This window comes from Sparus aurata, unplaced genomic scaffold (assembly GCF_900880675.1).
Source record: "Sparus aurata unplaced genomic scaffold, fSpaAur1.1, whole genome shotgun sequence".
Classification (NCBI taxonomy): domain Eukaryota; kingdom Metazoa; phylum Chordata; class Actinopteri; order Spariformes; family Sparidae; genus Sparus; species Sparus aurata.
In genome coordinates, this window is record NW_022045143.1 from 10001 (window position 1) to 33231 (window position 23231).

Below are 23231 nucleotides of genomic sequence, written 5' to 3' on the forward strand. Positions count from 1 at the left end.
TCAGAACAAAGTGAAGTTCACAGTCAGACGTTTTTCCAGAGTTTGATTCTTCACAAAGAGTCAAATCTGAAACATTCTTCTGATATTAATTCTCACAGTTCTGATATTTCTAAAGATAAATAAATAAAAATAAGAATCCGTTTCTGAGCTGCAGAGAATTTAAAAGATAACTGAATGTTTATTAAAGAACAAAATCTAATTTATTTTATTCTGGTGATGTTTTTGATAATCATCTTCATATTGATGCGAACAGAAACACTGTGTGTGTGTGAAATCTAATATATTCTATATAATATTTGTCACTTTAGAGACGCAGTGTGACCGTCGGAGGACGCGTCGGCTCGCGGCTGCAGGTCGACAGCACATTCATATTTCTGACATCAAACAGTTATAACGGTTCAAAAAGTCAAATCTGATAAATTGTCAAATAAATTTAATGATAAACACAAAATAATTCTGAGCCGTGTTTCATCTTATTTATCACTTTGATAAACATTTTACAATAATGCTTCTTTTTAAAGCAGCAGTGAAGAAGCGTCAGGATAATAAACATCAGCAAACATTTAATTGAATTAAAATAGAATAAAAGGAGTCATGTAGGATTTCTGTCTGTCACAGCTGAAAACAAATCTGACATCATTAAGAAACGTTTTTAGGATTTATAATATTAATATAAAAATGTGATGAAATACAGTTCATGTTTAAACACATCACGCTGTCAGTTTATCTGCTCAGACTCAGGTGGAAATGAAGTTCTGTCATTTCATTCAAATCTACAAACGTTATAAATGAAGTTCATTATAAATATTATTAATGCAGCAGCAGGAAAGATGAAGCTGATCAGAGCGATGAGACGCGGCCGCGTGTCCACGCTGAAATATTAGAAAATAAAGACTGTGGTGAAATAAAGAATGACGTTATGAATCATTTTAACGTATGAAGAATGTTGTGAAAAGCTGATATTTTATTTAGTGCTGCACTTTAAATTCCTACATTTTGTTCTGAAAAAGTGAAAGACGATTTTACAGCTGTTAAAATGTGCCGTCTCAGCACGCCGGGGCGAACAGAACCGGGTCACCGTGTGGTCCATCAGAAGCTTCAAGCTTCAGCATTTAAATGTTCACATGGAGATCAAAATTATGTTTTGACTCATGTGAAATATTATTTAATGTAATAATGTTTTATCTGGATGTGAAGATGATTTTAAACACAGACGCATGAAATATGAATCTTCTTCTCACAGATTCACAACAATCGTATAAATAAATGAAACTAAATAAAAGGTTTGAATAATAAACCGCTCAGTTCCACATCAGGCAACTTAAAGTCAAGTATGACGATTATTTAAAGTTTAGGTGTGAAGATTTAAAGACTCGTGTGGAGGTGAACTGTAACATGCTGTAAAAATTATAATCAAGTTAATTTTGAACAAATCATCAGTTTGACACAGTCCAGAGTTTATATTGATGACGGCGCTGCAGGAAACAGCAGCTCAGAGATCAGACTCGAGGTCAAAGGTCGTTTGTGATGGACGTACAAATGACCAGAAAATAAAATGAGAAAAAATTAGAAAATGAACATTGTCATAAAACAGCAGAATAAACTGGAGTGAAGGGAGACGCTGGAGACTGACGCCACGAATCAAACATGGTTTCTTGCAGTGTGTGAGAAAATTATAAAGGTTGAGACGAGCTGATCTCAGAACAGCAGCGGAGTTAAAACCTGCGTCGGTGATGAACGATGTCGGCTCCACACACACACACACACACACACACACACACACACACACACACTCTTTAATATTCACTCCGATTATTTTCATGATTTTTTCGCTTTGATTTTGTGAACCTGAGGATGTTTCTCAGCTTCACTCTGAGCTGTTAGTCTTTTAAAACACACACACATATTATAATAACAGTTATTATAATGTGTGTGTGTGTGTGTGTGTGTGTGTGTGTGTGTGTGCAGGGTCAGAGCTGCAGTTTGACTCCTCCATCATGAATATTGATGGCTGGCCGTGGCCGTGTGATGGTGTTTGCTGTGGATTTGAACATGTTGTTGTGAACATGATTCATTCATGTGGAGGTTAAAGCCCGCAGCGCCGTGTCACAGCTCGCCGAGCGCTCTCACAGTTTTATGAATATTTAGACCTCAGATCCTTCAGTTCACTGAATTATTACCTTTAATTAATATTCATGTTGTGATGAGAAGGTGTGTGACATGTTTCGGAGTTTAAAGGTGAAATCACTTCACCAGTTAATACATGAAGATACTGTTGAGTGTGTCGGAGGAAACACTTCATGACCACCTGACGTCTCGTTTATAATTCAAACATGTCAGAGTTGCTGATTAATTGATTACATGTCTGATGTGAAGTGAACGCACGTCGCCCTCGATGTCCTCTGAGGAGCGTTTGATTTCGGGTCACATAAAGGATTTTAAATGATTTCAGTGGTTTCTGAGCGTCGTCACGGGTCCAGCTGTTTCACCAACAGAACCGTCCGTGGCCCGAGTCATCAAATTCAAATGTTTGAATGTTCAGTTGTTTGTTTTGATCTTCCTTCACACTTGTTTACTTTAATGTCATTTATATTTCTACATAAATAAAAAGTTGAGTTTGAATTTTTCTGACTATTAAGAAATACAGCCGTCTCACCCTCTGTCTGTCTGTGTCTCTCAGCGGGGTGGGGTTAGCCCGCGCTCACTTCGAGAAGCAGCCTCCGTCCAACCTGAGGAAGTCCAACTTCTTCCACTTCGTGTTGGCGCTGTACGACCGGCAGGGTCAGCCGGTGGAGATCGAGCGCACCACCTACGTCGACTTTGTGGAGAAAGAGAAGGTGAGAAACAGCTGGGACACAAAACAAACACACTGGACAAGATTTTTTGTTGAACATTGCGAACAAAGGAGAAATGGAACACACCCATGTCAGAGCCTGCTAAGCCCCGCCCCTGCAGGTTTATCCACATGTTTGAAGAAGGAGTCAGCGTAAAAAACAAACGCACTCCTGAGCCCAAGTAATTACGGAAGTTTATTACTGGACAGAAACCAAACGCTCCCTCAAATGCTTACGCTTCATTACAATTACAGTCTCATCTCCACCCGGGTGGAGCTGAACCGACCTGATAGTTGGTTTGATTGGTCGTCTTGTGTTTCAGGAGCCGACCGGAGAGAAAACCAACAACGGGATCCACTACAAGCTGCAGCTGCTCTACAGTAACGGTGGGGGCGCTTGTTTTACATCACAGGACTGTTAATAAACATTTGATATGTCTGATCACAGTGTTGAATTACATGACAATAAAATGTTGATGCTGTGTGTGTTCAGGAGTGAGGACGGAGCAGGACCTGTACGTCCGGCTGATCGACTCCATGACCAAACAGGTAAACTGTTGATTATTGATCATCGTTATTGTTCATATTCCCCGTTTGTGGGACATTAAAGGATTAATGATTCTGGTTCTGATTCTGTTAGTTCAGCCTCACTGATGAACATCTGATGTCAATCAGCCATCTGATCACATGACCCACAGTTTCCAGTTAACTGACCAATGGGAGAGAGGGAGATTTCAGAATAAGAGCGTGTCTCTCCTGCAGTCTGAGCTGTCAGATTCAGTTTCAGGACGACTTCTCTCCGACACCTCAAACATTTCCTGACAGCTTGTTGTTTTTTCTGGTCAGACAGACTTCTCTTCCTCCTCCTCTCCTCCTCCTCGCCTCCTCCTCTCCTACTCCTCAGTATATTTTATTTCCTGGATCTGTCTCTCTGCTCTCTGATATTGTTTAAACCCATCCTGAGCAGATCTCAGTTCAGATGTAATCGGAGCCAATAATCGTCTCTGTCCAGAAACACACCGAGTGTTTCTTCGTCCTGTATTTAGACGATAACGTTTGTTTCTGTCATCGCGTGGTCGTCAGTCTGTACGAGCCGTCAGACACTCTGAGACAAACAAATCTGTGTTTCAGTCGACACGTGAACTCGTCAGAGCGACGCTGACGAGTCAGTTCAAACGTAGCTGCTCAGATTCAGGCTCTGCACTCTCGGACCAATCAGCGTCCTCTGAGGTATGACAGTCAGCTGTGGGCGTGGTTTAGGTGTGATGACCAATGAGAGACTGTGTTTGTGAATCTAAGGTGTCTCCTCAGAGTTGACTCATCGCTGTTTCACACTGCAGAGGAGACGGTCGAGGACCACATCTGTACCTGAGCTGTTCAGCCTCCGGAGCGTTCAGCTGGCGAAGCTAAGAACATCAATAACAACGGAACAGTTCAAGGAGACACTCACAACCACCATGTGACCGAGCTGCTCCAATAAGAAAACAACCAACGTGACACGGAGACGAAACATTGCGGCAACTCTGCGGGGACAAATTCCTCCTCTGAGCTCTCTGCTGGAGTGTGGGCTAACTGCTAACAGTTCAGACGTACTTCACATCAAATCTGTTATTTCTTCACGTTCTGTTGATAATTAAAGTTCATTTTTTGAAAGTTTCAAACTAAAATCCTACATTTTGAATCTTTAAGTGACAGAATATAAAGTGTTTGAGGGACATGCTCGGGTCTAAAGACTGATAAATGAGCAAAGTCTGTAGCATCAGGCGGTGTGTGATGCCCGGTGCAGCCTGCAGGAGGCGCTCTCACGGCTGCAGTCACACTGTGATGAAAAGGCTTCAGTCAGCACTCTGTACAGTGACAGTAATGGAAACCAGCAGCACAGCAGTTGCAGCATTTAAACCTAACGAGTCATTCAATTAGTGAGCTTTTAACGAGCGTGCCCGTCAGGCGTCGTTTGCGTCGTGTGATCCGCTCTTTGTGGAGAAGCTTTCATGGTTCCAGCTGTTCAGTCTGAACGTCTGCAGGCTGCAGCTGTAATGAAACAGGGAGGATCAAATGTTTGCCCTCAGTTCAGCCGCCGCGTCGTGCCGCACGCTGCTAATCGCTAATAATGACTCATAATGGAGACAAATGGAACGAGCCTTTAATTGAGTTGTTTCTGCTGCCGGAGGAGACGCACACATGAGGTTCACACCTCTCATACACCTGTGTGTGTGTGTGTCTGGTGTGTGTGCGTGTATGTGTGTGTGTGTGTTGCAGGCCATCATCTATGAAGGTCAGGACAAGAACCCAGAGATGTGCCGAGTTCTGCTGACGCATGAGATCATGTGCAGGTGAGAACGTCTTCTTCTTCTACTACACATACTGCACCTGCACACCTGGTCCTCAGGTGAATCAAACCCGGTCTTAGATATAAAATCTGATCCAAACACACCTGAGGACCAGGTGTGACCACATCCAACATAATGAGATTGCAATGCTTTCAAGATAGTCCAGAAAAAACAAGCTGGTCCCCAGGGACAAGACTGGACTCCTATCAGCAGTCCCACCTGGTCCTGAGAGACTCTGGAACAGTCACACCTGGTCCTGACAGAATCTAGGACAGTCACACCTGGTCCTGAGAGACTCTGGAACAGTCACACCTGGTCCTGAGAGACTCTGGAACAGTCACACCTGGTCCTGAGAGACTCTGGAACAGTCACACCTGGTCCTGACAGACTCTAGAACAGTCACACCTGGTCCTGAGAGACTCTGGAACAGTCACACCTGGTCCTGAGAGACTCTGGAACAGTCACACCTGGTCCTGACAGACTCCAGGACAGTCACACCTGGTCCTGAGAGACTCTAGAACAGTCACACCTGGTCCTGACAGACTCTAGAACAGTCACACCTGGTCCTGACAGAATGTAGAACAGTCACACCTGGTCCTGACAGACTCTAGAACAGTCACACCTGGTCCTGACAGAATGTAGAACAGTCACACCTGGTCCTGACAGAATGTAGAACAGTCACACCTGGTCCTGACAAACTCTAGAACAGTCAGACCTGGTCCTGAGAGACTCTAAAACAGTCACACCTGGTCCTGACAGACTCTAGAACAGTCACACCTGGTCCTGACAGAATGTAGAACAGTCACACCTGGTCCTGAGAGACTCTGGAACAGTCACACCTGGTCCTGAGAGACTCTGGAACAGTCACACCTGGTCCTGACAGACTCTAGAACAGTCACACCTGGTCCTGAGAGACTCTGGAACAGTCACACCTGGTCCTGAGAGACTCTGGAACAGTCACACCTGGTCCTGACAGACTCCAGGACAGTCACACCTGGTCCTGAGAGACTCTAGAACAGTCACACCTGGTCCTGACAGACTCTAGAACAGTCACACCTGGTCCTGACAGAATGTAGAACAGTCACACCTGGTCCTGACAGACTCTAGAACAGTCACACCTGGTCCTGACAGACTGTAGAACAGTCACACCTGGTCCTGACAGAATGTAGAACAGTCACACCTGGTCCTGACAAACTCTAGAACAGTCAGACCTGGTCCTGAGAGACTCTAAAACAGTCACACCTGGTCCTGACAGACTCTAGAACAGTCACACCTGGTCCTGACAGAATGTAGAACAGTCACACCTGGTCCTGACAGAATGTAGAACAGTCACACCTGGTCCTGACAAACTCTAGAACAGTCACACCTGGTCCTGAGAGACCTTAGAACAGTCACACCTGGTCCTGACAGACTGTAGAACAGTCAGACCTGGTCCTGAGAGACTCTAGAACAGTCACACCTGGTCCTGACAGACTGTAGAACAGTAGCACCTGGTCCTGACAGACTCTAGAACAGTCGCACCTGGTCCTGAGAGACTCTAGAACAGTCACACCTGGTCCTAAGTGACTCTAAAACAGTCACACCTGGTCCTGAGAGACTCTGGAACAGTCACACCTGGTCCTGACAGACTCTAGAACAGTCACACCTGGTCCTGAGTGACTCTAGAACAGTCACATCTGGTCCTAAGTGACTCTAGAACAGTCACACCTGGTCCTGAGAGACTCTAGGACAGTCACACCTGGTCCTGACAGATTCTAGACCAGTCACACCTGGTCCTGACAGATTCTAGAACAATCACACCTGGTCCTGACAGATTCTAGACCAGTCACACCTGGTCCTGACAAACTCTAGAACAGTCACACCTGGTCCTGACAAACTCTAGAACAGTCAGACCTGGTCCTGACAGACTCTAGAACAGTCACACCTGGTCCTGACAGACTCTAGAACAGTAGCACCTGGTCCTGAGAGACTCTAGAACAGTCACACCTGGTCCTAAGTGACTCTAGGACAGTCACACCTGGTCCTGAGAGACTCTGGAACAGTCACACCTGGTCCTGACAGACTCTAGAACAGTCACACCTGGTCCTGAGAGACTCTGGAACAGTCACACCTGGTCCTGAGAGACTCTGGAACAGTCACACCTGGTCCTGACAGACTCCAGGACAGTCACACCTGGTCCTGAGAGACTCTAGAACAGTCACACCTGGTCCTGACAGACTCTAGAACAGTCACACCTGGTCCTGACAGAATGTAGAACAGTCACACCTGGTCCTGACAGACTCTAGAACAGTCACACCTGGTCCTGACAGAATGTAGAACAGTCACACCTGGTCCTGACAGAATGTAGAACAGTCACACCTGGTCCTGACAAACTCTAGAACAGTCAGACCTGGTCCTGAGAGACTCTAAAACAGTCACACCTGGTCCTGACAGACTCTAGAACAGTCACACCTGGTCCTGACAGAATGTAGAACAGTCACACCTGGTCCTGACAGAATGTAGAACAGTCACACCTGGTCCTGACAAACTCTAGAACAGTCACACCTGGTCCTGAGAGACCTTAGAACAGTCACACCTGGTCCTGACAGACTGTAGAACAGTCACACCTGGTCCTGAGAGACTCTAGAACAGTCACACCTGGTCCTGACAGACTGTAGAACAGTAGCACCTGGTCCTGACAGACTGTAGAACAGTCGCACCTGGTCCTGAGAGACTCTAGAACAGTCACACCTGGTCCTAAGTGACTCTAAAACAGTCACACCTGGTCCTGAGAGACTCTGGAACAGTCACACCTGGTCCTGACAGACTCTAGAACAGTCACACCTGGTCCTGAGTGACTCTAGAACAGTCACATCTGGTCCTAAGTGACTCTAGAACAGTCACACCTGGTCCTGAGAGACTCTAGAACAGTCACACCTGGTCCTGACAGATTCTAGACCAGTCACACCTGGTCCTGACAGATTCTAGAACAATCACACCTGGTCCTGACAGATTCTAGACCAGTCACACCTGGTCCTGACAAACTCTAGAACAGTCACACCTGGTCCTGACAAACTCTAGAACAGTCAGACCTGGTCCTGACAGACTCTAGAACAGTCACACCTGGTCCTGACAGACTCTAGAACAGTAGCACCTGGTCCTGAGAGACTCTAGAACAGTCACACCTGGTCCTAAGTGACTCTAGGACAGTCACACCTGGTCCTGAGTGACTCTAGAACAGTCACATCTGGTCCTAAGTGACTCTAGACCAGTCACACCTGGTCCTGAGAGACTCTAGGACAGTCACACCTGGTCCTAAGTGACTCTAGAACAGTCACACCTGGTCCTGACAGATTCTAGACCAGTCACACCTGGTCCTGACAGATTCTAGAACAATCACACCTGGTCCTGACAGATTCTAGACCAGTCACACCTGGTCCTGACAAACTCTAGAACAGTCACACCTGGTCCTGACAAACTCTAGAACAGTCAGACCTGGTCCTGACAGACTCTAGAACAGTCACACCTGGTCCTGACAGACTCTAGAACAGTAGCACCTGGTCCTGAGAGACTCTAGAACAGTCACACCTGGTCCTAAGTGACTCTAGGACAGTCACACCTGGTCCTGAGTGACTCTAGAACAGTCACATCTGGTCCTAAGTGACTCTAGAACAGTCACACCTGGTCCTGAGAGACTCTAGAACAGTCACACCTGGTCCTAAGTGACTCTAAAACAGTCACACTTGGTCCTGACAGATTCTAGACCAGTCACACCTGGTCCTGACAGATTCTAGACCAGTCACACCTGGTCCTGACAAACTCTAGAACAGTCAGACCTGGTCCTGACAAACTCTAGAACAGTCAGACCTGGTCCTGACAAACTCTAGAACAGTCACACCTGGTCCTAAGTGACTCTAGGACAGTCACACCTGGTCCTGACAGACTCTAGAACAGTCGCACCTGGTCCTGAGAGACTCTAGAACAGTCACACCTGGTCCTAAGTGACTCTAGGACAGTCACACCTGGTCCTGACAGACTCTAGAACAGTCGCACCTGGTCCTGAAAGACTCTAGAACAGTCACACCTGGTCCTAAGTGACTCTAGGACAGTCACACCTGGTCCTGAGTGACTCTAGAACAGTCACATCTGGTCCTAAGTGACTCTAGAACAGTCACACCTGGTCCTGAGAGACTCTAGAACAGTCACACCTGGTCCTAAGTGACTCTAAAACAGTCACACTTGGTCCTGACAGATTCTAGACCAGTCACACCTGGTCCTGACAGATTCTAGACCAGTCACACCTGGTCCTGACAAACTCTAGAACAGTCAGACCTGGTCCTGACAAACTCTAGAACAGTCAGACCTGGTCCTGACAAACTCTAGAACAGTCACACCTGGTCCTAAGTGACTCTAGGACAGTCACACCTGGTCCTGACAGACTCTAGAACAGTCGCACCTGGTCCTGAGAGACTCTAGAAACAGTCACACCTGGTCCTAAGTGACTCTAGGACAGTCACACCTGGTCCTGACAGACTCTAGAACAGTGGCACCTGGTCCTGAAAGACTCTAGAACAGTCACACCTGGTCCTAAGTGACTCTAGGACAGTCACACCTGGTCCTGAGTGACTCTAGAACAGTCACATCTGGTCCTAAGTGACTCTAGAACAGTCACACCTGGTCCTGAGAGACTCTAGAACAGTCACACCTGGTCCTAAGTGACTCTAAAACAGTCACACTTGGTCCTGACAGATTCTAGACAAGTCACACCTGGTCCTGACAAATTCTAGACCAGTCACACCTGGTCCTGACAAACTCTAGAACAGTCAGACCTGGTCCTGACAAACTCTAGAACAGTCAGACCTGGTCCTGACAAACTCTAGAACAGTCACACCTGGTCCTGACAAACTCTAGAACAGTCACACCTGGTCCTGACAGAATGTAGAACAGTCACACCTGGTTCTGACAGAATGTAGAACAGCCCCTGTTTCCTGTTCTCTGAGACGCTGTAACAGTTTTATTATTCTGTCTTTGTCTGTCTGCTAGTCGCTGCTGCGATAAGAAGAGCTGTGGAAACAGGAACGAGACGCCGTCAGACCCCGTCATCATCGACAGGTAAGAGATACTGACACACACACACACACACACACACACACACACACACTCTGTGTTATCATGCAGTGTGTTGATCTGAATGTATTTCATGCTCTCTCTCACACACATTATTTATGTAGCAACATATTTCTCCTGCCTAGCTGGCCTATGTGTGTGTGTGTGTATGTGTGTCTGTTATTATAATTCAAACCTGATGTATAAATCTGTGTGTTTATAATTCAAATCAACATGTCAGAGTGTTTCTGTGCTGATACTGTCGTCACTGACAGAGACTGAGTGTTACGGCCGATACAGGAAGTAATGTTTGAACAAACACTGACAGTATGTGTGCTCTTGAGTCTGAGTCAGGTGTGTGTGTGTGTCTGTGTGTTTGATTTTGCTGGAAGTTCAGGTGTGTTTGTCTGAACACAAAACTGTTTTAGGTCTGTGTTTTTACGTCATCAATCACAGTTCAGTTTAAATAAATGAAACTTAATATCCCATCATGCATTGCACATCCTGATCATCCAATTTTCCTAAAACAACAGTCGGCTTTGACTCCACAGAAACAGCTGGAAATGTCTGCAGGTGTCCTTAAAAATATCCGATGGTGTGACTGTTTGGCTTCTTGTTGGCTGTAATAACTCCACCTCCATCACCTCCATCACCTCCTTCATCTCCGTCACCTCCTCCACCCCCACCTCCTGATGTGTCAGTCAGCTGATTATCCCACAATGTGAGCATGAGGTGACGACCCGGTCTGAGGTCTGTAGAAGTGAGACCAGGCTCATGTAGTTGTAGTCATGGTGTTTGTGATCATTGTTTCACCTGCTGATCGTTCAGCTGAAGTGAATCTGGACCTTTGTGATCAACACGGTCAAATTCTGTTGATTCTCCAGAACCATCATTGTCTGATCCATGTTGGACAGTCTGTGGTAATAAAAGGTGAATCTCCAGCTGCTACTCTGAATAACAACATCATTCCTACTGAAACTGAACCGGTCCGACTGAAGCTTCCTCCTCCTCCTCCTCCTCCTCCTCCTCCTCCTCCTCCTCCTCCTCCTACTCCTCCTACTCCTCCTCCCTGCTGCGTCTCCCCCTCCACCCCTCCTCTCTTTTCTCCCATGAGGAATCATACGCTCTCCTCTCCTCTTTTTGCCTCCCCCTCCTCCTCTCTTCACCCCTCCTCCTCTCTACTTGTCCTCCCCCTGAGTATTAATTCCTCCCTCCCCCTCTCTCTCTGAGGCTGTGGAGGGAGGAGGGGGATGGATGGATGGATGGATGAGGGATGGATGGATGGATGAGGGATGGATGGATGGATGAGGGATGGATGGATGGATGGATGGATGAGGGATGGATGGATGGATGGATGGATGGATGAGGGATGGAGGGATGGATGTGACTGCTGCAGCCTTTTGAGAAGAGAAGTGGTGATATTACATCGGCCCCTTTTTTCTCCCTCTGCCTGCTGAAATGCATGATGGGAAGGTCTCCTGTGTTTTCGGCGGCGTCCAGTGAACAGGAAACATGTCAGGGTCAGACTGAGCTGCTGAGAGCACAAACACTCAGACCTGCCTTTTATCACACACACACACACACACACACGCACGCAAGCACACACACACACACGCACACACGCACACACACACACACACACACACACACACACACACACGCACGCAGACACACACACACACAAACTCACACACCGTTCTGTTCATTGTTGTATTTCAGACAGTGAAACCACCAACATGAACCAACCGTCTTTACATTAACACTTATTGATCTTCACATGTTCAGGATGTGTGACGACGTTCTTCACACGAGGACGATTGCTGTAAATATTTAATTTAAAAACTGTTCATCACAACTTTATTGATAACGTAAACATTCCTCTGAGTTTACAAACGCGTTCACAACTAATCTGAAAATACTGATTAAAGTTGTGCTGTGGAACATTTTTTTGAAGCAATATAATCAAACAATTAATCAAATGAATATTACTGTGTTTCTGTAAAACACATCCAGGGCGTCAGCTGCAGGTCCAGTCGAGCCGGATGAAACCACGTGTTGTCAGAAAACCTACATTCAGCTGCAAATTACACACAAACGTCTGACAAACACACACAGTCTGTCCTCCAGGAGATGTTCAGGTACTTGTGTCAAAACAGACTCTGGTAAAAAGTAGAAGTACTGATTCAGCTTGTGTCCTCCAGTAAAGTAATAGATTACAGGCTCTGACATGTACTCAGAGTATCAGAGTAAAAAGTCTCCCTCTGAAGGACATTTGTGCTCAAAGCTAACTGAAGCTCACGTCATATTAATAGAATTCAAAGACTATTAAAGTTAAAGGTAGAATCAGTAGGATTTGTCCCAGCTGTTCCTGAACGCACCACAAAGACAGTTGATTGTTGAGTCTCATTCCCAGGACGTCAAATAGACACATGTTGGGTTGGTAAAGCGTCCCGAGCAGCAACAAAGAGAGAAAATCAGAAACTCTCTGCAGATACGAGACACTAACACGCCTTTTCTCCACATTCCAGTCTCCCTCTCTGTCTGTTTACGCCTTCTTACGGCTTTTATGTCTTTGTCTCGTCTCGCTGCGTCTGCCGTGCGTGATGTGCTCTGATTGGTCCACATCAGTCTGCTGATGCTGGGAAGGCGGCGTGATGACGCCAAATACAAATGATGGATAATCAAATCAAGTCTTTAAATTCCAAGTCTCATATCATTTATTTTCTGTCAAGTATCAAGTCATGAAAACAGAGACTTTCTGAAACCCTTACTCAGCAGCTTTAATGTCTAAAGCCAATTAAACGTGGACCCCAGAGGCTGGAGATTATTTAAAGACAAACTATTCTATGAAGAGCTGCGAGTCTGTGAACAAAACCCTTTTCAGTTTTAGTTTTCAGGAGACGATAGCGTCTGAAACAATGTCGGTTGTCAGTGAACATTTTACAGACATTTCCTTGTTATGTTCATTCAGAAAACCTCTCTGAGGAAACCTGTTTGCACACATGATGCACATTAGTGGAACATGTTTTTCAGCTGTTACATGTTAGAACAAGACTGAATCATCTGCAAACATGCTGACTTCAGTCAGAGCTGCAGGACAGCAGCTGACGTTCAGTCTCTTCCTACATCGCTGACATTTCCTTGAAGAAATTTACGTTTCCTGTCGGAGGACGCTGCCACTTTTACTCTTTTGTTGACATATTTTCTTCTCTGAACACTGGACCTTTCTCCACCGTCACCGTCATGTTGCGGCCCTGCTGCAGTTTGACTGAAGCGCAGGTCGAGTGATCGTGCCGTTCATGCAGCTGTTAAACTCCCCTGCGGCCTCCTGAAGGGCCCGCGCCTCAGGTTGAGCCTCTGCGCGATGCTGTTTCAGCTCCTTTGTTCTGGGTCCTGACAGAAGCCTGTGAGGGTCACTGGTGACGGGACGATCTCCCGTCTGAACACTGTGAGAACGTTTGAACACGATGATCTCTTAAAAAGCTCTCAGGTGAGATTTGCTCTCGATCTCCCGTCTTCTCTGCGCCTGTTTGTAGCTGATGATGAAGATGAAGATGAAGATGATGGCGGACCAGCTCTCATCTTTTCGCGCTCTCGCTCTGAATACCAGATGTGAGAATTTTTGGGGGGGGTACAATCTCCTGTCTGCGAGCGTCTCTGGTGTGTGCAGCGTGGGATTATGGGAGGACGACGTGCTGTCAATCATTCAGAGGGCGTAGGTGTGATTTCCCTCTCATGCTGCAGGTTGGTTTGGGATGGAATCTCATTACCGGCCGTGTTTCAGGGTGACTGACAGCAGAATAATGTTTGGGGCCCCCAGAGGGCCCCCGGCCGGCTAAATGTTAAATGTATGAATGCATGGGAGTCAATGGAGAGATGAAGTGTAGCTGAATATTTTTTTCTTCCTGGGAAACAGTCACAGAATGAGGAGTGTGACCCTGAACACACCGTCTGCTGCTGTTTGACTGCTGAAACACAATGAGCACACACACACACGGACACGCACACACACACACACACACACACACACACACGGACACGCACACACACACACACACACACACACACACACACACGCGCACACGCACACACATCAGATTTTCAACAACATAACAGAAAAACAAAATTCTGGATAAAAAATATTGAACATCTCATTTAGTTAACAATGGTGTTTTTCAGAATAAAAGCATGAGCAGTTATTCTGCTGTATGTTGATGTGTCGCTGCAGTGGACGACAACACAGTCAAGTCTTTGTCACGATTCTAGTTTACACAGCAGAAGAGCTTGTGTTTGTCACTTTTTTTAGATTTGTGTGCTGGTGTCAACATGAAGTGTTTTATTTTGAAAAGTAACCGGATGTTATATTGTTGTTTCTGTGCTTGACTTCCTGTCAGCTCAGTGCTAAATTCAGCTGAATTGCTGCGTCGTGCTCCGACATCTGCCAGATGTTTATATCTGGTCCTGGTTATCTGTTCAGGAGTATCTCTAATTGCGTAGCTTCTGTTCTGTTGAAGCTTTATTATTACCTTGTGGTAATAAAAAGAAGGTTGACATTTTTAACATCTTGCAAAGTCTTTATTTTTTTTACACAAAATGACATGTTGTATTATCGATAAGCGTATCGATAAGGAGTATCGGTATCGATAAAATCCTACGGATATCCATCCCTACTGACGACAACAAACATGGTGACGGAGGAGTGAGGTCATTAAGCTCGTCTCCTCTTCACTGCCAGTGTGAGAACTCTCACACGTCCACCATCGTTCAGACTTCTTCATCGTGTCTCGTCTTCTCTCTTGAACCAGTGGCCAGCTCTTCTGTCTGATCCTGGATCTGATCCTGGGTCTGATCCCGTGACTACAGCTGCTCCGTCAGTGGATCCTGGGTCTGATCCCGTGACTACAGCTGCTCCGTCAGTGGATCCTGGGTCTGATCCCGTGACTACAGCTGCTCCGTCAGTGGATCCTGGTGTCCTAACGAGCTCCACACATCCTGAGGAGTCGCTGACAGAGCTGCAGACTAGAGGCTGACATTTGTTCAGGAATCCCACGGGTCACGGGAGTCAACCATACTATTAATCACGTGATTGGGACGGTACAGGATCAAAAGTTAACAGCAGCAGACGGGAGCGGGAACTAGGGGTGGGCGGATCGAATCCAAATATTGATAATATTGATACCAGCGTTGGTATTGATATTTAGTTGCTACCAGCGTAATGAGATCGATACTTTAGTTTCACTTTCTCTCCCTTATCCACTGCTCTGGTTTCATTAAAGTGGCGACCTGCCGTCTGTGTCCGCTGCTTCAGCCAGCAGCAACAACACAGAGACGGAGCCGAGGAGTGGCAGAGAGGAAGAGGAGCCGTGTGGTCATATGTCAGGCCGAAAATGACACAACGGCGACCTGTATCAGTTGTAAGAAGGGAGTAAAATACAGTGGTAACGCTACAGCAATCATGCGGAAGAAAACGAGGAACTAAAGACACGCAGAGAGGAGAGAAATCCCCCACCAGACCCTGACAGACCCTGACAGACCCAGACCCTGACAGACCCAGACCCTGACAGACCCTGACAGACCCAGACCCTGACAGACCCAGACCCTGACAGACCCTGACAGACCCAGACCCTGACAGACCCTGACAGACCCAGACCCTGACAGACCCAGACCCTGACAGACCCTGACAGACCCAGACCCTGACAGACCCTGACAGACCCTGACCCTGACAGACCCTGACAGACCCTGACAGACCCTGACAGACCCAGACCCTGACAGACCCTGACAGACCCTGACAGACCCAGACCCTGACAGACCCAAACCCTGACAGACCCAGACCCTGACAGACCCTGAAAGACCCTGACAGACCCAGACCCTGACCCTGACCCTGACAGACCCAGACCCTGACAGACCCAGACCCTGACAGACCCTGACAGACCCTGACAGACCCTGACAGACCCAGACCCTGACCCTGACCCTGACAGACCCAGACCCTGACAGACCCAGACCCTGACAGACCCAGACCCTGACCCTGACAGACCCTGACAGACCCAGACGCTGACCCTGACCCAGAACCAAACCCAGAACCTGAGGCCTTTCAGTCCAGCAATGTCCAGGTAGATAATAGTGGTGAAAATAATATTTTAGTCATCTTCAGCGTTAGTTAATATTAATTTTCAAAGTGCAACTGATCATTTATCATTTGTTAGCCAACTCAAAAAGTATAAATTAGACCATGATAATAATAACAAGGTTAATGACCTTGATGCATTTATCCCATTGAAACGTGTATTTAAATGAATACATCAGCTGAAATTTAAATAGATATACTGAATATGATATGATGTAACATAATTTTTGTATTGTAGTTTTGTTACTGTTCTGTTCTAAACAAAAACGTTTGATAATAAAGTATTTTCTATTTACATATAAACTTTGCTCAAATCCTGTCCTGGTTTTAAACTTATTAATAATTTGAAGGAACAATCACAAAAACACTTCATGAAAATTCATTCAGATTTAGCTATTTGATTTGACTTAGCAGGTGGTCCTCCATAGTAAAACTACAGGGACCACAGGCCATGTGTTATTAATGTTCTGTGCCCTTCAGTGAAGGTTTTTTGTTTGGATTAAGGTAATAAATGCCTCCCGATATTACCACAGATGACTGTTCCTGTTGCCATATCTTTTGAAATAACAATGCAGAACACAAAGTAATCTAAAAAGAATGGGAAGATATTCAAATCAAACTCAGTGTATTGCCTAATAGAAGAAGAAAAAAAATGGGAGTGGGAGTCATTTTACCGGGAGTGGGACGGGACAGGAGTGAAAATCCACTCCTGTGGCACCCTGCAGACACAAACATCACCTGCTGAATGTTCCTCAGTCAGTGAATCCTTACAGCCTGGACTCAGGGCAGAAACCCCAGATAATCTGCTGAGCTGTGTGTATGTGTGTGTGTGTGTGTGTGTGTGTGTGTGTGTGTGTGTGTGTGTGTGTGTGTGTGAGGAGTTAGAGGTGATGTATTGATCGTCTTGTTCATCATTAGACATCAGACACTCTGATGGAGGAGACACACGTTGACTTTACAACCAAATCGCTCCTCTTCACCACCTCCTCTTCACTTCCTCCTCCTCTTCACTCCCTTTTCCTCTTCACCTCCTCCTCCTCTTCACCACCTCCTCTTCACCTCCTCCTCCTCTTCACCACTTCCTCTTCACGTCCTCTTCCTCCTCTACTCTTCCTTCACTTTCTGTTGTTCCTTCTTTCTCTTTTCCATCCGCATTAATTCATTCACTCTTGATAAGGAAAGAAGGAAAGAAAGAAAGAAAGAAAGAAAGAAAGAAGGACGAATGAGACAAATCTTTGTCCTCTAATTGGTATTTAACAGGTGCTTCCTCCAGTGTGTGTGTGTGTGTGTGTGTGTGTGTGTGTGTATTGATCGTTAAGCGTTGCCGGTGGCGATGTATATTGCTATTCGTCGCTATTGATTTACGGTTTTAAAAGAAGAAACGAGTGTGTGTTTTTATCGCTGCTCTTTAAGCACACACACACACAGACACAGACACAGACACACAGACACACAGACACACACACACACACACACACACACACACACACACAGACACTGCTGGTATTTCAGGAAACAGCTTTACGTTGCGTCAGATGGCCTAATTAACTACAAAGGTCTCTCTCTCTCTTACACACACAGTGTGATTGACAGTTGTGTGTGTGTGTTTTGTTTTGTTATTTGTTTATTGTTGGTCCTGTAAACAAGTTCTTAACGAGGCTTCTGTTAACGAGCTGACTGAAGGAGGTGTCTGATGATGTCATTGTCGCCACCTTCAGCTCAGCTGTGTGTTTCTCACAGAGAGACAAAGATCGTCTGAGTCTGCAACTTCACTGCCAACATGTTGCTGCTGTAGTTGTTGTTGTTGCTGTTGTTGTTGTTGTTGTTGCTGCTGCTGTAGTTGTTGCTGCTGTAGTTGTTGCTGCTGTTGTTGCTGCTGTCGTTGCTGTTGTTGTTGTCGCTGTTGTTGCTGTAGTTGTTGCTGCTGTTGTTGTTGTTGCTGTTGCTGCTGTAGTTGTTGCTGCTGTTGTTGTTGTTGCTGCTGCTGTTGTTGTCGCTGTTGTTGCTGTAGTTGTTGCTGCTGTTGTTGTTGTTGTTGCTGTTGCTGCTGTAGTTGTTGCTGCTGTAGTTGTTGCTGTTGTTGTTGTTGTTGTTGCTGTTGCTGCTGTAGTTGTTGTTGTTGTTGCTGTTGCTGCTGTAGTTGTTGTTGTTGTTGCTGTTGCTGCTGTAGTTGTTGCTGCTGTAGTTGTTGCTGCTGTAGTTGTTGCTGCTGTTGTTGCTGCTGTAGTTGTAGTTGTTGTTGCTGCTGTTGTTGTGGTTGTCGCTGTTGTTGCTGTTGCTGTTGTTGTTATCGCTGTTGTTGCTGTTGTTGTTGTTGCTGCTGTTGTTGCTGCTGTAGTTGTAGTTGTTGTTGCTGCTGTTGTTGTTGTTGTCGCTGTTGTTGCTGTTGCTGTTGTTGTTATCGCTGTTGTTGCTGTTGTTGTTGTTGTTGTTGCTGTTTTAGTTGTTGTTGTTGTTGTTGTTGTTGCTGCTGTTGTTGTTGTTGTTGCTGCTGTTGTTGTTGTTGCTCAGCCCGGTTGCTGTCCATGTTGCTGTTGCTGCTCCTCAGCAAATGGAGCGGTGGCTCCTTTAATTTTCCAGTAATATCTCTGCGTCTTCACTCGTCTGCAGCAAATTAAACTTTGTCATTTTTTAAATTCTCCTTTCATCTCCTCTCCTGCTTCTGTCCATCAGCTGAGTCTTAATGAGAACAGACTTAATGAGAAACTGTCTTAACGAGAACAAGGAGGACTTAACAAGAATCATCTTTAAAAGTAGGAAACTCACAGACTTAGCTGATATTTGATTGGCTCTCACACAGGAGCAGCGTGTGATTGGTCCGAGCCTCGGGCTGTAACATGAACCCTCAGTAGGATGAGCAGCACTTAATTACAAATGCAAATGAGGTTAATTAAATATGCAAATCAGCTCCATCATCCAAAGAACAAATGCTTCCTGTTCGTCTGAATGGCAGGTGATCGCTTTGACAATAAAGGTTTAACGAGGTCGTTAATGAGCTGTAGTCACCTGGAGAACCAGAAGACAGTCAGTAATTAGTCATGAGGTTCCTCAGGGTTCGACCATCGGACCACAGGAGTTTCACTTTTATTTATCCACAACAATCAAACTTTTGACTGTCTCATCAATTAACCGTCCACAAATCTCACTTCAGACCGTCCATCTCTCAGTTCTGTCTGACTTCCTGTCTGTGGTTTGTTGGTTCCTTCTGAAGACGTTGAGCTTTAAAATCTCGCTGTAGTTTTTATCAAACAATCAGGAGGAAATGATTCATTTGTTGAGGACAATAATGACCAGATTCCACCAGACATGTTCCGGCTCCGTTCTTTCACGGCTCCACAGTGTTTCCTTCCACTGGTTCTACTGCGCTGTGTATCTGCTCCGGTGGTCCGGACAACATAACATCCATCCAATTTTCAAAATAAAATACTCTGAGACAAATACAAGCTGTTCTTCTGATCCTGCGGTCGGGAACACTTGTTGTCCCTGTGTTTGTAACACAAACCTGTAACTGAGGCTGTGATGGAAACAACTGCCACTGCAGGTGTGAGTCTGCAGACTGTTAATAACCTCGTCCTCCTCCTCACTGTGACGAAGAACAGGAGAGGAGGATGAGTTGTCTGTTTCCATTTACTGTAATATGAAGAGGGAGAGATGATGGACTCCTCATTATCTAATCTAATTATCTCCTCCACCACCTCCTCTGGAAGTCCAGGACAAGACTCCAGGCCTGGAAAAACCTGTGTGTGTGTGTGTGTGTGTGTGTGTGTGTGTGTGTGAGCAGCAGTGATTGACAGCTGACATTAAGTTGTTTAGCAGTAAAATGTCAAAGTCGGTATATCTCCGTCGCTCTGTTTGACCCCGTCTGTCTGCCGTAGGAGGAGGAAGTGAAATCTGCAGCCAGCCGTCGATCACAGATCTGTTTTCATCCTGTTGCAATCAGAAACTTCTCAAAGTCAACAGCAACAATGATATTAACGATTATAATGTTATGTTACGTTAGAAAATAAAGATGAAGATAGTTAGATGTCAAACATAGTCAGTGTGTGAGTGGAGGTGTCAGTCTGGAGCTGGCGGCGCCGCTCAGCCGCTCACAGTTGGGTCGGTGGTCACTCGCACTCATTTTCACCACAGAACTGTATTGAAATGCAACACAACAGCAGGTAGTGTGATGACACATGCTTTTATCTGCCTTGATCTCCGCCCACTTCATACAGTAACACCACTCGTCAGTTGGAGGAGTAAAACTAAGATGGCTGCTAACTTCAGCTTATTTGATTGACACTTTATTTTTGCAGAGAGAAACTTCTACGCCCGCCCTGCAGCCTACAACAGCCAATGAGTGATTGTGTAGAAACTCTCTGCTCCTTCCCCTCTCTCTCGTCGGTCACAGGTCAAAGGTTGCAGTGACCCAAAGAACTCAAGAACTCATTCGATAACTTCGACCAAAGGTCAGAGGTCACTGTGTGTCTATACACAGACTGTGCTGACAGTCCAGATCTGCAACGTGTTTCTGTCAGAATCAGAGTTATTGTCTGAACACGTTCCAGAACTTTCACTGTGTGTTTCTCTCAGGACTCACACCAGCTGATCAGGTTCATGCTGTTGATCTCCAGGTGACCAGAAACTACAATTGATCCGTCTTCACTTAACGTTTCTGAGTGCAGACGGACAAACAGAGACACGCCGGCGCCGTCTCCACGTCTGCTGCTCAGATCTAATGTGAGAGTCAGTTCACATCAGAACAGCTGTGACACATCTGGACCGTGCCTCATCTCTCCTTGACCTCCACTGCTCACTGCTGAGTGTGTGTGTGTGTGTGTGTGTGTGTGTGTGTGTGTGTGCATTATAACAGCTGGTACTCTGTTCTTCAGCCTGTGATGCCATCTGACACACACACACACACACACACACACGACTTTTCATAAGTATGCAAAATCACACATTTTGTCTCAGGCTATAAAAAGACGATCAGTGTGTGTGTGTGTGTGTGTGTGCACGAGTCATAATAGCTGTTAATTACCTCCATGTTCAAACCAGCAGCGGATGCTAATTAGCAGGAACCTGTCCAGCATTTGGTGTTAATTAGAGCGACAGGCCCAAACACATCTGAACACACACACACACACACACACACACACACACACACACACACACACACACAGCTGTCATGTTTCGCTTAATTTCATATTAAGAACAAAAAAGATTTGTCCAGCGTGTAGAGAGACTCTGTCCGCGGTGCTGAGGTCCAGCATGTAGAGAGAGACTCTGTCCGTGGTGCTGAAGTCCAGTATGTAGTAGAGAGACTCTGTCAGTGGCGCTGAAGTCCAGCATGTAGAGAGACTCTGTCCGTGGTGCTGAAGTCCAGCGTGTAGAGAGACTCTGTCCGCGGTGCTGAGGTCCAGCATGTAGAGAGAGACTCTGTCCGTGGTGCTGAAGTCCAGTATGTAGTAGAGAGACTCTGTCCGTGGCGCTGAAGTCCAGCATGTAGAGAGACTCTGTCCGTGGTGCTGAAGTCCAGCGTGTAGAGAGACTCTGTCCGCGGTGCTAAGGTCCAGCATGTAGAGAGAGACTCTGTCCGCGGTGCTGAAGTCCAGCATGTAGTAGAGAGACTCTGTCCGCGGTGCTGAAGTCCAGTATGTAGTAGAGAGACTCTGTCCGCGGTGCTGAAGTCCAGCATGTAGAGAGACTCTGTCCGTGGTGCTGAAGTCCAGTATGTAGTAGAGAGACTCTGTCCGCGGTGCTGAAGTCCAGTATGTAGTAGAGAGACTCTGTCCGCGGTGCTGAAGTCCAGCGTGTAGAGAGACTCTGACCGCGGTGCTGAAGTCCAGCATGTAGAGAGACTCTGTCCGCGGTGCTGAAGTCCAGTATGTAGTAGAGAGACTCTGTCCGCGGTGCTGAAGTCCAGCGTGTAGCGAGACTCTGTCCGCGGTGCTGAGGTCCAGCATGTAGAGAGACTCTGTCCGTGGTGCTGAGGTCCAGCATGTAGAGAGACTCTGTCTGCGGTGCTGAAGTCCAGCATGTAGAGAGACTCTGTCTGCGGTGCTGAGGTCCAGCATGTAGAGAGACTCTGTCCGTGGTGCTGAAGTCCAGCATGTAGAGAGACTCTGTCTGCGGTGCTGAAGTCCAGCATGTAGAGAGACTCTGTCTGCGGTGCTGAGGTCCAGCATGTAGAGAGACTCTGTCTGCGGTGCTGAAGTCCAGCATGGAGAGAGACTCTGTCTGCGGTGCTGAAGTCCAGCATGTAGAGAGACTCTGTCTGCGGTGCTGAGGTCCAGCGTGTAGTAGACAGACTCTGTCCGCGGTGCTGAAGTCCAGCACGTAGAGAGACTCTGTCCGTGGTGCTGAAGTCCAGTATGTAGTAGAGAGACTCTGTCTGCGGTGTTGAGGTCGAGCATGTAGAGAAACTCTGTCTGCGGTGCTGAAGTCCAGTATGTAGAGAGACTCTGTCCGTGTTGCTGAAGTCCAGCATGTAGAGAGACTCTGTCCGTGGTGCTGAAGTCCAGTATGTAGTAGAGAGACTCTGTCTGCGGTGCTGAGGTCGAGCATGTAGAGAAACTCTGTCTGCGGTGCTGAATTCCAGTATGTAGAGAGACTCTGTCCGTGGTGCTGAAGTCCAGCGTGTAGAGAGACTCTGTCCGCGGTGCTGAAGTCCAGCATGTAGTAGAGAGACTCTGTCCGCGGTGCTGAAGTCCAGTATGTAGAGAGACTCTGTCCGCAGTGCTGAAGTCCAGCATATAGTAGAGAGACTCGCTCCGTGGTGCTGAGGTCCAGCATGTAGAGAGACTCTGTCCGTGGTGCTGAAGTCCAGCATGTAGAGAGACACTGTCCGTGGTGCTGAAGTCCAGTATGTAGTAGAGAG

At 46.5% G+C, this 23231-nt stretch overlaps 1 protein-coding gene across 2 annotated transcripts in view; it reads left to right on the top strand.

Annotated features, from left to right (window-relative positions):
• LOC115577978 (transcription factor COE3-like) overlaps window positions 1–23231 on the top strand; it is a 47693-nt gene that overhangs the window by 1300 nt on the left and 23162 nt on the right. For both annotated transcript variants that reach the window (XM_030410842.1, XM_030410843.1), the window contains exons 2-6: window positions 2681–2837; window positions 3157–3220; window positions 3327–3382; window positions 5093–5166; window positions 10186–10254. In XM_030410842.1, the coding sequence (XP_030266702.1) occupies window positions 2681–2837; window positions 3157–3220; window positions 3327–3382; window positions 5093–5166; window positions 10186–10254 (420 nt within the window). The remainder of the gene's footprint in view (window positions 1–2680; window positions 2838–3156; window positions 3221–3326; window positions 3383–5092; window positions 5167–10185; window positions 10255–23231) is intronic.